Source organism: Strigops habroptila, chromosome 12 (assembly GCF_004027225.2).
Source record: "Strigops habroptila isolate Jane chromosome 12, bStrHab1.2.pri, whole genome shotgun sequence".
Classification (NCBI taxonomy): Eukaryota; Metazoa; Chordata; class Aves; order Psittaciformes; family Psittacidae; genus Strigops; species Strigops habroptila.
In genome coordinates this window covers 1339688-1357732 of record NC_044288.2, presented here as the reverse complement: position 1 = coordinate 1357732, position 18045 = coordinate 1339688, and the positions used below count along the sequence as shown (strand labels likewise).

The 18045-nt window shown below is 47.7% G+C and overlaps 1 protein-coding gene across 4 annotated transcripts in view; it reads right to left on the bottom strand.

Annotated features, from left to right (window-relative positions):
* Positions 1-518: 518 nt before the first annotated feature.
* Positions 519-18045, bottom strand: part of MAN1C1 (mannosidase alpha class 1C member 1) — a 63410-nt gene continuing 45883 nt past the window's right edge. For 2 of the 4 annotated variants that reach the window (XM_030505176.1, XM_030505175.1), the window contains exons 6-13: positions 16556-16650; positions 13499-13622; positions 10974-11067; positions 7652-7767; positions 7244-7463; positions 4787-4959; positions 3861-3976; positions 519-3241 (exon numbers count right to left, since the gene is read on the bottom strand). In XM_030505176.1, coding sequence (XP_030361036.1) covers positions 3121-3241; positions 3861-3976; positions 4787-4959; positions 7244-7463; positions 7652-7767; positions 10974-11067; positions 13499-13622; positions 16556-16650 — 1059 coding nt within the window. In that variant the 3' untranslated portion in view covers positions 519-3120. Of the gene's footprint in view, positions 3242-3860; positions 3977-4786; positions 4960-5984; positions 6616-7243; positions 7464-7651; positions 7768-10973; positions 11068-13498; positions 13623-16555; positions 16651-18045 lie in introns of those variants that run through there. The other 2 variants (XM_030505177.1, XM_030505178.1) reach the window with 2 other exon arrangements.

Below are 18045 nucleotides of genomic sequence, written 5' to 3'. Positions count from 1 at the left end.
CAGTGACCAGAGGAACGGCTGCCGGGAGGAAGGATGCAGATTCCAGATCCCAGATCCAGCCCTTGTTGCAAGAAGCAGATACTCGCGGCTGGAGCAGGAGCTGTGTGTGAGCATCCCTGCACACTCGTCCTGCTCGGAGGACGCGCAGGCTGAACGCTGGCTCAGGGCCTGAGGCATGGAACAATGTGGCTTCAGGTTTTTCCCTTTCCTTTTCTTCTGTTACTTAATCCCAGAAACAATGCACACGGAAGCGCAAACTTGGCTGGGGATTATTTATTTGTGCTAGAAAAATGAGACATTTAATAGAACTTCTGCTAACCCGTATCAGATGGTGAAGAAGCAATTTAAGAGAGCTGGTGCAGATGGGAATTGCTGTCCACATACACTGGCTACGTTACTCTGGAAATCAACATCTATTGTGAAATACTCTTGAAATCAAGCAGTATTGTCACCTAGTTATTCCAAGCATGATGTAGCAGGTCTCTGGCAGATGGCTTTACAGAGGATCAACCCAAACATGCTTTTTATTTTACAAGACTTTATTCTGTTTCACAGATTTGACTATTACAGCAGTGAAATTATTACAAGTGACTCATAACATTTAGTTCCAAATAAAAGTAGAAAAACACAAAAACAATGAAGGGAAGTTAAATGAGATGTCACGTGTGGGAAACGTGTTTTAAGAGCACAGAAAAAGTATATAAAAATACATTAGAATCAAGAACTTTGCAGACAGGTTTTGATTCAGTTACAGCTTTGACACCACAGAATCACAGGATGGGGGAGGTTGGCAGGAGCCTCTGTGGCATCTGGTTCAACCCCCTGCTCAAGCACGGCCACGCAGACCTGGCTGCAGGTGGCTTCTGAGCACCTGCAAGGATGGAGGCTCCACAGCGCCCTGGGCAACCCGTGCAGTGCTCAGTCACTGTGCAGTGCTCAGGACAAGCAGCGTTTCCTGATGTTCAGAGGGACTCTCCTGTGTTTCAGTTTGTGCCCATTGCTGCTGGTCCTGCCACTGGGCACCGCTGGGAAGAGCCTGGCTCCATCCTCTTTGCACCCTCCCTTCAGGTATTTATATATACATAAATATATATATATATAAAAAAGATTCCCCCTGAGCCTTCTGCAGGGTAAACTGTCCCAGCTCTCAGCTTCTCCTCATAGGAGGGATGTTCCAGTCCCTTAATGATCTTTGTGGCCCTCTGTTGCACTCACTGCACTATGTCCATGTCTCTCTTGTACTGAGGAGCCCAGAACTGGACACAACACTCCACGTGTGGCCTCACCAGTGCCGAGTAGAGAAGGATCACCTCCCTCGCCCCACTGGCAATGCTTTGGCTAATGCATCCTTTGGCCAGGATACCACTGGCCTTCTTTGCCGTAAGGGCCCAATGCTGGCTCATGGTCAATCTGGTGTCCACAGGACCCCCAGGTCCTTTTCTGCCAAGATGCTTTCCAGCCGGGCTTCCCAGCACATGTTGGAGCATGGGCTTGTTCCTTCCCAGCACATGTTGGAGCATGGGCTTGTTCCTTCCCAGGTTCAGGACTTTGCACTTCTGCTTATTTAACTTCATGAGGTTCTTAGCAGCCCCTTTCTCCAGCCTGTTGAGATCCCTCTGGATGGCAGCACGACCTCTGGTCTATCAGCCACCCCTCCTAGTTTTGTGTCATCATCAAACTTGCTGAGGGTGCACCCTGCCTCATTATCCAGATCATTAATGAAGATGTTAACCAGGACTGGACCAGTATTGATCCCTGGGATACTCTGCTAGTTACTGGCCTCTAATAGACGTTGTGCCACTGATCACCACCTCTATGCCCAACCATCAGCCAGTTTTCAACCCACCTCACTGCTCAGCCACCCCATAGATCAACAGCTTGTCTATGATGCTCTCCTTTGACAGTGTCCAGGTAGACTCTATCTGCTGCTCTCCCCTTATCTACCAGGCCAGTCATTTCAGCATAGAAGTTTAGCAAGTTGGTTAAGCCTGATTCCCCTTGGTGAAGCCCTGCTGGCTACTCCTGAGGAATCGTTTGTTGTTCCTGTGCCTGGAAATGGTTTCCAGGATAGTGTCACCTTCCCAGGGACTGAGGTGAGCCTCATGAGCCTATAGCTCCTGGGTCCTCCTCCTTGCCCTTCTTGATGATAGGAGGAACATTTGCTTTAGTCCAGTCTTTGGGCACTTCTCCCAGTTGCCATGGTCAATCAAAGATTATTGAGACAGTGACATCTGCCAACTCCCTCAGCACTTGTGGGTGAATCCCTTCAAGGCCCATGGACTTCTGTAGGTCCAGGTTGCTTAAGTATTCCATGACCTGATCCTCTTCCACCAAGGGTACATCTTCTTTGCTTCAGCCTTTCCCCCTGGTCTATGGAACCTGTGATTCCTGAAGACCAGTCTTGCTAGTAAAGACTGAGACAAAGGTGACATTTGGTATTTCAACCTTTTCCATGTCCTGTGTAATCAGGTCCCCTGTCTTGTTGAGCAGTGGGCTCTTTCTGGCCAGCTGGCCCATAGCAGACACCCATTATAATGTCACTTTTATCTGTCTTCTCTTTAATCCTAACCCATAAGCTCACAGTCAGCTCCTCATCTATCCCTAGGCAGAGCTCCACGCACTCCACTTGCTCTCTCACATGAAGGGCATCTCCCCTTCCTTGTGCTCCTGTCCTGTCCTTCCTAAGTGCCTAGGAAGCACAGTCTATTGGCAACTGTTCATTAGAAAGGTGATCAATCCATGAGTATATAAAAGGCAAAAATGAAACTGAGAAACAAAAGGAGGATGTGTGTGTGTGTAAAGTCTATTTTATGGCAAACTTCCAGTCCTTTGGCCACTATAAAGCAAAGTCAGTGGATTTCATATAAATTCTCTGTATAAAGGAATGTCTATGAACTGTGTACGATATGGCCCAGAATAAACATCTCAGTATCAGGCTAATAGAGCTCCTCACAGAGGAAAAGAAGGTGCTTACATCATGGTTTCATCTTCCCCATACAATACTGTCCGGAATTGGACTAGTGCCCCAAAATACCATTTCAGGAACAATGCAAATTCCTTTAATGGAAAGGAAAAGCCGTAACGCGCCGAGGCTGCAGCAGCAGGGCCTGGGCAGTGGCCTCACTGCTGCACGCTTGCTTTAAAGTTCGTGTGGTTGACTGGCAGGGGGTGAGCCTCTGTGTTGAACACCCAGTCGTCCAGAGACAGCACATCATCTTCACAGAACAGAAGATAGAGGTACCTGGAGCCGTGAGGGAGACGAAAGGACACGCGAGTGGGACTCCAGGCACACACAAGCCCTGGCAGCAGGACTGTGACGGGGGCTGCCATTGGCCTCAGCTGCCACAGTTTATGGTGACACATTCCCCCACTCCCTGCCTTGCTCTCCTGCTTGAAACTACCAGCCCTGGTGCAAAGGTGGCACAATGGGAAGGGCATCTGTGATCAGCAACATCAGCACATGCTACCTGCAAAAAGCAGCTCTGCACCAAGGGGCAGCAAATTCAGGCCACAATCATGTCTCCTCTGTATACAGGACATCAACCTGGCAGAGGAGACAGGCTGTCTCTTAGCTAAATGCAAGGGAGCTCAGCAGTCAGAGCCTCCCACTTAGAGCAGTTCTAAATCACAGGAAGAGTCCTTTAAATCCTGCACACAAGCAAAAACCTCAAGAGTGCCAATAACAGCAGTAGTTCTACAGGAGAAAACTACCAAAGCTTTGCAGCACCCAGAGCCGTGCCCAGTTTTCCCCACAGAGGATAAGACTTCCCCCTTATTATTAGAGACTAATTAAGCAGACAAGAGTGCTGATGCTGCAGGAATTATGCTACTCTGAAAGGCCCCTGTGACACTGGACTTACTTCAGAGTCTCTGCGAGGAAAAAACTCTGTTGCATGTTGTCATGGGCTGGGGTTGTGGTATAAACATCTCGGATGCCAGAGAAACCAGCTTCTACTCTACAATGTTTTTCCAGGGCCTGAGAAAGGAAAAGAAATCTCAGTAACACACAATAGCATGCAGTAACTCATTAATCATCATCAGCTCCATTACAAGCCAGCTTTACAAATCAAATTCCAGGTTTATAGTAGGCTCTGTCTCTCACTAAGAGTGTGGTGATTACTCCAGACTCTGGGAATAAAGCTAGTTCTAATGAAATAGCAAGAGAAACATAAACCACCTAAGCTAGTGGACTGATTGACCTTGACGTTACAGAAATAGCACAACCAGATCCTCAAGTGGTAACTCGCTGCTTGTGGAGGCTCTTTTCCAGGGAGTAGACAAATGACAGTTGTGCCACCGAAATGCAGCTCCTGCTAGGATGTGGGCAGGGGCTAATGGGCTATTGCATGAGCTAGAAAGAGCCAGAGACTTTCTGGCTGGGAGGCCTTTGTGGGAAGAAGACAAGGCCTAGGGCAAAGGCAGGTTTCCTGCTTTTCCCTGGCCCATTACGAACCCGTGGTTCTGAGCAGCCTAGATACTGCAGATAGATAGAACGTTGACTCCTTTGTGCAGAGGGCTGTTACATTAATAGCAGGTTTTGCTGCCTGCAGCACTCCTCTCCATAAACCTCCACTGTTTTGATTGACTGATTTTAGCATAGCCCAAAAGGGAGAAAAAAAGACTGACAACTATCAGAGACACCACACTACATCAAGCTATTTTGTGCATTCCTGCCCCATGGCTAATGTGTCTTAGTGTCCAACACGACTGAAATTCTGCTCTTTTCTCTCCAAAGGGAAGAGCTGTGTAAGAATCCAGCAGCCTGGGAGCGTTATTCCAACCATACCTTCACAACCTCCCAGCCCCACTGCCTGTACTTGGGATCGTGTGTCAGCCGCCACATGTACATGTAGCTTTCCACCACCTCTGGCCGCAGGATGTAGTAGCGCTCGCTGAGTCTGGTTGCCATGGCTTCAGTTCCAGCATCGAAGCGAAAGGCTTCGGGGCCCAGTTTGGTATCTAGACAAAAATCACACACGTGCAATAATCACTTTGAGGAGAAGGAAAGACTGTCCACGTGTTTTTATACTGCTCAGGCTGCCAATGTGTACTTAAGGCTTGCGTGAGCAGAGCAGTCATGCTTGTCTATCAGATCAACCTCAAGCTGATGTCTAAACAGGGGCAGCTCCACAGAGTGCACAAGCTGTGCCCACTGCCAGGCGTTGCTCATGCTGTGGTATGTGGGTACTATCTAGGTGAGGATGAAGTATTTCTGAAGGTGGAAAAACCCACAAACTTGGACCAGATTTGAGCATGCAGAGGGCAGGCACAAATCTACCCCATGTCCTGGCACTTTTGCTAGGCTGGTATTTGCTCCTAGGAATTGCACAGCCCCTGATCCTGAGAGCAGAGTTTGTCACTAAAGACAAACTCAGAACCCAGATGAGACATAACAGAGAGGCAGATCCTGTTGTAAAGCCTCAAAGAGAAAATACATTCAAAGAAAAACCATGCAGCTGACCCGCCATCACACAGGTACTGACACAATGATCACTGCTCCCAGGCAGGGGGTTATCTCACAAGTATCTGTCCACCAGACTGAGCTGTTCTGCCTGCACTGCAGCAAGGAAGCTGTAAGAAGCGGTATCTGGGACCTGCAATCACTTCTTCTTGCCTTTCCCCTGGTCCATTAGCAGCCTCTTTGAGAAGGAGAACATCGGGATGATGGGGAAGGCTTCATTGATTTCACTGGGATTTTATAGATAAAACATTCAAAGTACCTTGGTCTTTTGGAGTTTCCCTTACGTAAGAATCTCAGTCTCTTGCAAGCATTAGCTAGCACTCTGATCCCTACTTCCAACACCAACCCTCTCCCTATTCAAAAAACAGCGAAACTGAGCAGAGAGGTTGATTGAGAGGGTGCTGAGGCGCTGGCACAGGGTGCCCAGAGAAGTGATAAATGCCCCATCCCTGGCAGTGTTCAAGGCCAGGTTGGACAGAGCCTTGGGCGACATGGTCTGGTGTGAGGAGTCCCTGCCCGTGGCAGGGGGCTGGAACTGGATGATCTTAAGGTCCTTTCTAACCCAAACCAGTCTGTGACTGTGATCATGCCACAGTGTTTCTCTTGCTGTTCCCATGTGTCTACCACAAGGCTGTGTTTCAGGGAGTCATTTCTTTTCTCCAGCTATGTTGCACACCTTCCCCCGGGCGCTCCTGTCTGCATGGGGATCTAACAGTGCTCCCAAGCTGGGCCGTCTGCTGAGAGCCAGGGTGACATGCACAGACGTTCTCTATAAAACAATGAGCTTGCTGAACTGACAGCACTGTCACCAGTGTGGGCAGCTTGCTACTGTCCTTTCTATGCTGATGGATATTGCTGAAGGCGAAAATTAGCTCCAGGCACTCACAACCAGAGGGTTATTAGTTTGGGTGGCTTGTTTTAGTTCTGGAAGTGCTGGGGGGAAAAAAAAGAGTTATTTGCAAACATTTCAGGTTAGCTTTAAGGTTATTGGGCAAACGCGCTGGACACTGGCTGCCAGTGTGGGCTTGCTAATGTGGTGAAGGTGTGAAACAACCTTTGGGAACAGTTTGAGTAGACAGACCTGCGCTTGACAAGGTCCCGGAAAGCAGACTGCTGCTTCGCTGCCTGCAGCCTCAGAAGAGCTACACAGATGCCTACAAAGGAAGGAGTGGTGTCCAAAGCAAGCCCCCCTTGCTGAAAGCCCTGTAGGCAGAGAACTAACCCAGACTCTCATTCATCATGTCACTGCTCACCCAAAGCCCTCACTGATAAGCACGCTGGGTGGTGAAACTAATTTTCCAGGCCTTGGGAAACAGAAAGATTTAGCCAGCCTCTGTTCAACAGCAGGAGACACTAACTTCATTTGTCTTGTTCCTACCAGCAGCTGCAGGTCTCCCACACTCTGCTGCTGGGCTTCTCAGCTGCTCTGCTCCATCGAGTGGGATGCTTTGCAATTAATCTGTTAATCTCCCCTTTTTATCTGCAAAGGGATGTGAAAAGATAGACTCAAACTGTAGTCTAGTTGGGAGAAGGCCGGTTCTGTAACTTGGAGGTGGGACTAGGATTCAGCTGTGGGTTCATTTCCCAGCTCTGCCACAGGAGCTCCCATCTGCCTGTCCCTCTGCTCCAGCTGTAAACCAGACTGCTTTCTCTTCTAGATAGGCCAGAAAAGACAAGTGAAAATCACACACAGGGATGCAAACCTCTGCCACACAAAAGCTGAGCCTCCTAAGGCTGTACGTGATCCCTTACTAACACTTTCTAGGCAGCCCACAGGTTTACCTGAGCGTGCATAAGACTCATGACATGTGGTTGTTATTTCCGCAGCGAGATCCATGTAATGTTGCTTCCTCTCTTCTCCAGCGTGTTCGGCTCCAAGGGCTATCATGCCCCCCGAGAAACAAGCCAAGTGGCCCATTTTGTGATCCAAGACACCACCCCTCCATTCAGCGATGTAGGTCAATCCTCCAGCAGACTTTTTGACCAAATGCTTTTCTATTGCCTAAAGGGATGAAATCCAGGATTTTAAGATACTTAGTGGACAGAAACTCACTTACTAAGTATTTACTTAGTGGGCAGGAGTGGAGTAAATACCACAGAAACCCAAAGATCTAGGATACCTTTGCCTGAAACATTCTGATGACCAATGTCCGCCTCCCCCAAAAAACAGAGCAGCAATTTGCTCCTTACCTCTAGTGCATCATCATACATCTTTTTAGCTTCGGAGTCTTTCTTGTCCGACATCAGCCAAGATTTGATGAGATATTCATAAAAGCTGTCCCCAAGCCCCCCAATGGAGACGTGGTCTGTAGTGGGAAAGCCAGAAGAGAACTTCAGCTTCATGATATACAATGAGCAGTTGCTTTACAAAGAACAACCAACCATGTCTTGTTTTATGCCCTTGTTCTCTCCTTCTTCTTTCCAGTTTCCTGGGGAGAGCTTGCAGCATTTCTTTTTCAAAAAGGAAGAAAGGTGGAAGGTGCAATCAGAAGAAAAATGTTCTGTCATTTTACAAAGCATTAGTATCCCTTACCAAAACTATTCAGAGTTCTTACTTTGCAACTTATTTATACTGCAACTTGAAGATGCTTCCTATTTATGAAGCAATCATCATAAATTCCAGCCTCATAAACCAAAAGCAGTGGCAGGTATTGATAGATCTCTACCTATATGAAGCCACTGGATGCTGCCTCCCTGCCTCAGGAAAGGAAAAAAGCATGCTGGATCACACAGACCTGCCAGCAAGGGGCTGCTGTAGGGACTTCTCGATCATGCCATTTGTATTCCTGGCTCATGGTGGGACTCTGTGCCCTGGGGAAGGCTGGGGCTGTCGGCATATTAAAATGATAAAGTCAGGTCCAAGGATGTGCACTGAATACTTTCCTCTGCAGAGATCGGATTTTCAAGGCTATCTGCTGAGAGCACACAGTGCTGTGACCTTACAGGAGGATGCTAAAGAACTGCACTGTGAAATGGGCATGGCAGCTGCAGGATTCTGCCTGGGCAAAATGCTGGCTGATTTCTACCTGCAAACTATACCACAGGGGGAAAGGCAGCATTCAGTCTTTCAAGCAGGCAAGCTCTTCCCTTTTTAGAAGAGCAAGACAAATTACCCACCATGGACTGAACTATCCCTGCTAAGGAACAGTGTCCACCTCTGGGTGTGCATCCTCATTGCCAATGAAGCAGATGCAGCAGGGTTTGGAGTTAGCTGGTCAGATTTGTATTTTCCCTATCACTGTATGTTTATAAAGTCCCGAGGCTTATTCTAAATGGTAAATCCTACCAAAAGAAGAGATCAACAGCCATGACATCCTGACCTGAAGAGCAAATATTGCTGATACAGTGTGTCCAATGATCCAGGAATAATCCATAGCAAAACAACGAGATTAGACGCATGAATCGAACAAAACAGAGGACAGACTATTTGCAAACATGGGCTGCACAGCCTGTCTTAACAGAGAAGCTCTGTGATTCTAAGTGTGTCATTCATAAAATCACCAAAGCAGGAGCTCTGGTACATAATTGTTTTCCATATGGCATCAGCTTTGCCAGCATTTGCCTCCAAGGCACTGCATAAACAAATTCTTGATTTCAGCAGGGGACTGCGCTTTAGTTCTCTCCAGGTAAGGACTGTGCTCAGGAGAGGTGCAGCACTGCCTCTTCATTTGGAAGATGTGCTCATTCAGCCAGGTCAAAGATACACCTTTTAAGAAAATCACAGCAATTCCAAGAAAAATGGGTTCCTGCAAAGAGCTTTAATGACAAGAGAGAAAATGAGAGCCTGGCACCTACAGGGGACATCTCTGTGACAGGCTGCAGCTGCCTCCCTGCTTTGGTCCTAATCTCTTTCTCACCATTGGACATGCAAAAGAGGCTGATCAGACTTTTCCCTCACTGGAATATGGATTCAGACCACAAGGCCATATTATGAACCGCTGCCACAAACAGCCTGCCCCATGAGCTGCCCTCATGATGTGGAGCTGTAGGAGAACTCCTAGGCAGCCATGAATAGGCAGAACTAATGTTGTGTCTGGTAAAATGTGCAGTGTGGCTGCCAGTTGGGAATAACCTAAGGAAAATGGCACCTCAGGGTGTGGGGGATTTGCTTTCCAAGTGGAACATACTGCAGCAACTCTGCAGAGACCAGTGTGGAGGAGCAGCTAAACTGCTTACAAAGGGATTGGATAACTTCGAACATCAGTGAATGGGACAAACACAGAAGCCTATTTTCTTTCCTCATGGCACCAAAGGACAGCTCTGGTTTAATGGGACAACTGCAACCATCCAAGATGCTTTGTTGGGATACCTTTCAAGCCAAACCCTGTCAATTAGCATTAGAGGTGCTGCTGTGCAGTGAAAGGCCAGAGCTTGCTCAGGGTTAGAGCTCCCACTCTGTCTCATGCAACTGCCTGTCAGCTACAATCAGAGCCATTAGCACAGTAGTTAGAAAGGGCTGGAGCAGAGCAAACAGGGAAAGACATGGGAACACCAGGTAATGCAATGACTCAAAAGAGATCTTAAACAAGATAAACAGAACCCGCTGACAGGTTAAAAACAGCTCCTGAAAAAAAGCCAAAAAAAGACTTTTCTTTCCTTTGACAGAGAAACAGGAAACCCAGCAACCAAAACAAGCAAATCCCCAACAGAGAGCTCACAGATGTGGGGCACAGCAGCAGAAGTAGCCTTTCATGTGCCTACCAGAAGGCAAGCTTCTGCCCTTTGGTGGCACAAAAAGAGAGGTACAGTCTCTTCTCTGGGTAAGGAAGGGGCTGTGTGTGTAGAGCAGGGAAGTAAATAATCTTTCTCTAGTTACACTGCTTCTACTATTTCCTTGCTCTTTTCAAGTCCTTTCGTAGTTATTGCTCCTCTTTCATATCAGAGCAGCATCTATTTAATGTCCATATCTCCACTGCTGGCCAGTGCTGGGTTCCCAACAAGAGAGAATACATACTTGTTGCACCCTTGCACCAAACCGCACTACACAGAGGTATCATGGTAAGAGGTACACAGATGCACACAAGAGGATGCATCCCTAGATATTCAGGGGATGTGAGATTCCATAAGCCCTCTGCCTTTCCTGGTGGTTCCTTACTTGCTGCAGCACATTCGGGAAGGAAATCTTAACAGTGTTTCTGCTCACAGCCTTCACATGCAACTCCCAAATAGGTCTGTGGGCTACGTGATGCCTGCAGGATGAGGTCTTAAAGAGATGTGCTGCTTTCTAATATCTGCGTGACGAACCATGTACCATTATCCTCCCCCATGCAAGAGAGGCCCTATTTCTTTCTGGAGGTGAGACACTAAGGTGGGAACAAGCCTGATGGAATAAGTGTACAATTACTATATTGCATCTTACATATGGGGTTGTGTTATCTAATCATACGTATAACAGGCTGCCTGACAAGACATTTTCTTGGCGCGCAGCTCTGACAGTTGCTATTGCTTCCTAAAGAGTAGTGGAAAGACTGAAATGCTCCCGGCAGGAGTCTGAACGCAGAGTGATACCTACGCTGCACCCAGTTCCCTGTCACTGGGCTGAGGAAGTTGGGATAAAGGCCCTGTGGCTTCTCAACTCTGTTCAGGACCTTGCGGATGTTCATCACCTAGGAGAGATGAGAGACAAGAACTGTGTTACTTCTCTGCTGAAAAAGCCAATGGTCTTACGCTGCCACTGCGAGCTCTGCAGCTCCTCAGTGCTGGGCCCTGCTGAACAAGCACAGCAGCCTGTAACCCTGTGAGTCCTCGCACAGGCAGAACCCCATGACAAGGCTCTGCAATGAAGAAGCAGCTTTGACTTCTCAGCACAAGCTTTGTCCAGCTCTGTGGGGTTTTAGAAATGATTCTCCAAACCCTGCAAGGCCCCAGTTCAGCAAGCAGTGGGAACAGCTCGCTAACGGTGCTCCAGAATCAATCCTGAGCATTTGAGATCTGGGTGGAAATGTATGTGATTTTTTCTGTGATCCAAAGGAAAGGAGTGGCAGGGATGAGTGACTCACATAGTACTTAAATTCACCATGTGGTCACTTAACATGATAAATTGGGGCCTTTAATTTCAACAACAGACAGCTTCTTCAATATGCTAGAACAGCTCTAAAACCTCCCTTGGCTTCACCCCCATTAACTCCAATAGGCCTTTCCCATAGGGGGCAAAGTTAAACGGTACGCAGCATAAATATTCTATTATAACCTACAGAGCAGCTAATATACTCTAAACCTTTTATCAAATTAGAGAATTTGTACACCAAAAGCTGGCTACAGACTTAAGTTGGTGCTTCCAAGTCCTCATGCTGCAGAGTATTTACTGGAGTTCAGTAGTGTGGCATATTAATGACATGTTTGAATAAAAGACACAGATGGACTTTATTCCTGCTAAAATCACACAAATCCCAAGCTGCAAGTTAATGAGTTAATCTGTTCCTCTGAAGCAGCTTCCCAGGGGATGGGCTGATGGAGCCCACACCATCCTCTGTGTTCTCTCAGAGGCTGTCAGCATGAAGGCGATGACACGTTCTGTGGCACACACCAGGCACACTCTGCTCAGCAGAGTCCAGTAGAAAGGTTCTACCCTTACCCCTCCCTGGGCTTATAAGGCTGGGGACAAAGGCTTGACCCTGGCTCAAAATGCCACAGTTTGGCCCTAGAATATGGATCCAATTCCAGTTTCTAACAGAGCATCTTCTCACCCTTGTTATTCCAGTGCTCATCTTCTCCCCCCCCCCTTCATTTCCTTCACACACGTTTTCTTTCCATACCACTGTTCCCTTTACTAGTCTTTTCTCAGCTCCCCCCTTCCTCTGAGCAATCTGTCATTATCACTGTCCTCAGGAATCTTTAGCCTGTCTCCTTTATTTCAAATCACCACTCTGTCTTTATCTTCCCTACAGAGTTCCCTTGGTTTCTAGTTGTCCCTCACCCTCTGCCTTCCTCTCCTGCTCACCCCTCTGCGACATTCCTTGTGCTTACACCACCCTTACTGCTTTCCATATACTCCATCCTATTCTCCATTTTGGTCTCCTAGCTTCTTTCTTCTCTTTCTTCCTCTCTCTTCATCACCTTCTCTTCTTGTTTCACAACTGACAGATCTGCACTGGACATACCCTAGAAAAGTAATACTTTGAGCTTTTTATTGGCATTTCTAGAACCACTGTCTGTTTTCACCCCACTGTGGGGCTGTGGAGAGGCCCCATTTCCTTTGGGCTCACGGAGGTATTTGGGTTCTAACTGGAACAGTCTGCCTCCCTCAAAGCTGGTTCCTCAGGGATGTGCAGCAGAAGCTAATGGCTTGCTGGTATCCAGCAGCACACTTATTAAGTTGCTCACATGCACTACAAGATCACTTGTGGAAAAAAAAGCTCAAGGTAATGTATAATATTAATAGATTTTCAGTTACAAGTTACACAAAAGGAATCCAATATGTCAACTGTCACGCCTTTCCTACACAAGAAACCTCAGCAGAACTCTTGCTGGCTGGAGTGTACATTTAATGCCTATTTAGAGTGAAGAGGTCTGCAAGTACAAGGCACTACTATTAGGATATCAGAATTAACAATTATCTTCGCAGTCTCTCTCATCTGTTCGTCCAACAGATGGTTTCATTTTGGCTGTGTCCTTGTCTGAGTGAGTTTTTGCTACAACTTCACACAACAGACATTGGAAAAGACATCCCTATCTCCCCGGGGGCTGCAAGTGACGGAGAGGCAGGCGAAGGGGCTACAGCAAATGGAAACAGCCAAAGGAAGCACTGGGGCAGCTGCCTTCCAAGGCCTGTTGGTGTGGCAGGATCTCCAACAGGAGCTCACTGGCACCTTCTCAGAGATGCTCTGAGGCCTGGAGACCTGCAAGGCACAGGTTTCTGAACCTTTGTCCCACTCTGGAAGCTTTCTCCTCCTGTGAGCTCTACTGGTACTGGGGAGAAGGAACACTTTGCTACCATGTCATCTGCTGCAGGCAGACCACAGTGCTGCTCTGCTACAGCACGGATCCCAGCACAGTGAAGAGACCAATTCACTAAAGACCAAGTTGGGAAGTACTTGCCTTTTCTGCAAACACAGGGTTGCCAGAGAGCTCCGAGAGGTGCAGGAATTCTAAGTGCAAGGTACCGAATTCTGCCAAGATGCTGCTTCCAGCAGATGCCCAGCCCCAGCTCCAACTCATGCCGCTGCAGGGAGGGAAAAGGGAACCTTCACTGCCAGGAAAAACAGCCTGAGGTCCCCCCAGCGCAGATCCTGCCTTTGCTATGTGCCTGCAGTGTATACCACGTCTCAACAGGGGCCATGGAAAGGACACACACACATTTTTAGGACTCAGAAGTGAAGTGGTTTGATTTTCACATCTCTGTGAGTGCTATTTGCAGCTGACACTGATGAGGGAACAGGTTTCCAGTGATGAGGGGGTAGCACTAGATGGCGCCTGAAAAGTGTCTGGTAGAAGGAAAAGGGTTTCTGCTGTTTACAGGAGGCCAAAACTAATGATCTTTCTGAAGGGGGAAAAAAAAGCTTCCCCTCCATGTGATCTATGGAAAACCATTTCAGGTCCAGAGCTGTTTGCTTCGCCTCCAGACAAAAAAAGCCATTAGATCAGCAATATGTTCACACTGTTTCCAATTGCTCAGTCACTGCCAAACGTCAACCTTCCTGTGAAATGTCAGGAGGCTGCAGCACCAGCTTTTCATTTGAAAACACAGGATGCAGCTGAAACGGGTACCCAGGAACATGGAGTGTCTATGGCACAAACCTCCCCATGCAGCCTTCAGCCTGCCCAGGCTGATGCTGGTTTTAATATCACATTGGACACAACCTGGCAGCCGCTGGGGTGCGAAACCATCCCACTGTGTTCTATCTAAAAGAGTCAATTACTTTTTCTTCATTTACTGCCCTGAAGGGACACTCTAACAAACACCATCTCACAAACAGAAGCTGCCTTCTGAGCCAGTTCAGACGGGCAGGACCTGGAAGCTGCTAAACGGGGTTGTATCATCTCCTTCCCTCACAAAGATCCAAAGCCAAGTCAAGAGAGAGACCAGGACAGGATGATGAAGAAAAATCTGGAGGTGTAGAGGGTTTAGGAGAAGGGAAGCATGGACCATGGACCCAGAATGGGAGGCATGAGGACAGAAGTCACAACGCAGCAACACACAGGGCAGGGAGCATGGAGCAGCAGCTTGAGAAGACAATGTACTCCAGGACGTGGCAGACAGCGTGGCAGTTGGAGCAGCAGGATGGAAAACAAGCCTGTGTGAGATATGATACGGTGCCTGTGTGAAAACAGGAGGCCACAGGGAAGCACATCAGCGGAAAGGGGACACAAGAGGAAAAGGTGGTGTTTGTGTGTGAAGTGATAGGAAGAGATAAAGGCAGTTAGCTATGGGAGGAGCTGGGGGGTGGGGGTCTATGTACTTGGGGCCTCAAAAATGTATAGGAATTGACTTAATGCCCGCTTCTGTTTGTTTCAAATGTCTGAATGTCATTCTTAACACCACCACCACCCCCCCCCCCGCTAACACCACCAAAAACCTACACATGCTGCAAGACTCCCCTCCCTCTGGGTTGATGTGCTAATTCTTTCTGGAATTCGCACATTCTTGCAAAAGTAGAACTGGAGAGAGAATTCCTTCTTGCAAAACTCTTCTGGGCTTTGGTTTCACCTCAACATTTGGGTCAGTGTGCTTGTACAGCACCACCTCGCTCTCCTCTGCTTCCACCTCCACATGCAATCTCACACTGAGTAACTCCCTGCCCCTTTGGGTTCACAGCCTTTGGCTGTTCATCATGTTCCTGCAGTAGTCAGACTACAGATTTAGTAGTAGCAGTCAGTAGAAATAGTCAGACTACTTCATCCTTGCTCCTGATCAATTGACCCTCCGAGCCCTCAGAGGAGTTTCATGGCCCTGAAGCCAGAGCTTAAGCCAGTAATATGGGTTCTGACTGTGGGCTCAGTGCTGCTTTTCTTTGCTCTTAGTCAAGGTCATCAGCAAAACATTTTGGGAATGTCTAGGCAGGCACAGTCTGTTTCAATTGTCTCCACAAAGGGCAGGGGAGGTTTGGCATTTCTGTGAAAGGTTAGTCTGTGCCACAGAGTCTTTATCAGCCACAGAGGAAGCAGAAAGTCTCTTCTGTAAAAAGCGACAATTAAAGTGGTGGTGTCTGCTCCATTCTTCACCAGGCTCACGTGCAGGTAAGACAAGTGAGGGGTGTCAATGATACCTGAGCAACGTAGCAGTTTGAGCCAAATATCTGAAAGTCTTGCACTTCACAGAGACACGAACCAAACAGGAGAGTTGGGCTAAGAGATGAATAATGATTTTCGTGGCTGCTGCTCGGAGTTTTGCAAGAGGTAAGGATGAAAGGCTTTTGTTAACCCACATTTCCAACTGTCTCTGTTTCAGCTGCAGCTTTTACCCTGGGGGATTTGTGTCTAGGCATCAAAATGAGGCAATGAGCCCTCACTGGCAGGGAACACTGTCTGCTGGCAAGAATCAGAGACTGGGAGTCCAGCTGCCACGTGTGCCTCTGTTTGCTCAGAGACCTTCAGCAAGGTATTTGACCCAAAAGTCCCCTCCAGCATGAGACCACCACCTACCTGACATGAAATGTTCTGGCTCCAAGTGAAGAAGACTGGCTGAGTGCTGGCAGCAAGGAGAAAACTAGAGGATCTGTATAGTCCCCCCTCTTCTAGTCCCCCCCTCAGCCAGTCCCATCCAGTTCCTTTCCCAAGATTTCCAAACATGGATAAATTCACATGCATCTAGTTGGGCACACTGCAAAGATACAGAGCTACGTGCATGCTAGGTGCAGACTACAAATAACCTTCCAAAGAAGACGAGAGTGAGGAAAATGCTATTGCAGCAGGGAGCCCTGCCAAGAGGTAGAAGAGGAAGCTGCAGAGAGCCCCAGATTACTAAAACACAGCTGGGTTTAACTTGAGTCACCTGCAATCTCTGCCAAGGCACCTCTTGGGTTTGAGTTGGCAAAACAAATGACCTCGAAGAATCTGCACTAGAGGGGGGCACCTCTGAGGAACTGCTGCTCGAATCCTGGTCTTTTACAAACATTCAGAAACAAATTGACATGCTTGTAAGGACGTGTGTCTTGCCTGCCCAGATTTATGACGCCACGTGGGATACCCGTGGGGGTGTTAAAAGCTGGCAAAAGTTTCTCTCCAAGTTCCAAAGCTTTACTCTTGAAGACCTGTTAAAAGAAGAAGAGAGGATCAATACCTGATGGGCTGCTTGTGAAGACCAGTCACGCTGGATTCTTTCAAATCCAGTTTTTCAAACACACCATTATATAAACCTAAACCTGCTGCACTGTAAGAATCTGCTGTTTCAGGTGTGCTGCTGCCCTAGTTCCACTGCACGACAGACTTGAACCAGAAGTCATGCTGAACTTTGGTATCTACATTAGTGTCCTCTAAGAATCTCCACTAGAGCAGGCCCAGTCCCCTGCCAAACCCTCAGCCTGGATGAGAGCACTCAGAGCTGCAGAGCTCAGGACACCCCTATACTTCAGCAGCAGACTTCTGTGATCTGAACTCATCCGAAGAGCACTCCCTGGGGACAAATTCCTCCCTTTTTCCAAGGTGGCAGAGGACACAGGGAGGTGAAATGACTGAATTAACATTAAAAGAAATCTTTCTAGAGTTAGAATTTACAACATGTTAGATTTACAACATGGGTTTGCCTAGCTTGTGTCATCTCCTGTTGGAAAAAACATGGTTTCCAACGAACAATCTTTTACTTGCAACTCTTTTCCAGGAAGGATTCATGGTTTCATGGCTACACCGCTCCTTTTCCATTTGTAATGTCTCTGTTTTGGGCTTTCAAATCAAATTATAGCTTATGGTGGCTTGCAGCACAAAGCTACCACATACAATTATTTTGGGACAAACTGATAAAAGCACTAATCTTTGCTCCAGAGATTAGTTCTGACCAAGGGAAGCCTGTGACTCAGGAGATAAAGCACAAGCCTTCTACCTCTAGCCCCCCCATACCAGTCTGAGCTGTCATAGTAGTTCACAGAAAGCAGGAATTTATTGCTCTAAAAATACAGCACTGAAGAAATCTGAGCTCTCCTGTGGGCCTGCAGGCCTCTGATACACTCACAAGGAGATAGGGGTTTGGTTCAGAAGGGAAAGCAAGAGACTGGGGCACGAGTTTTGCCTTTCAGTGGTGACACTGAGTGGGAATATGCCAGGCACTGCCCTGGCTGATGAGCATTGCTGCTGACTGCACTTCAAGAGGTCACTGCTGGAGTTCTACGGTTTAATGTCGTTTCTTTTTGCTCTGTTGATCTGAAGCCTGTTGAAGTTGTGACCAAGACAAGCCCTATGTTGGGGCACCGAGTCTTTGAGAGTTTTCCCTAGAGGGAAATCACAGAAAGAAGTCATTCCTGGAACTCATTTAAAATGCAACTAAAGTAATAGAGCTCCTCCTGTGATTCCACGGATCAGTGATGAGCCATCCCATCCTATTATGGTGGACAACACCCAGCCACGGTGAGTGTGTGGCATGGGAGCTAAGCTCTCATTTAAGAGCCAGTCTTCCAGTTCCTTCACTCACAAAACTCCCCTGTGAATCAGAGTTT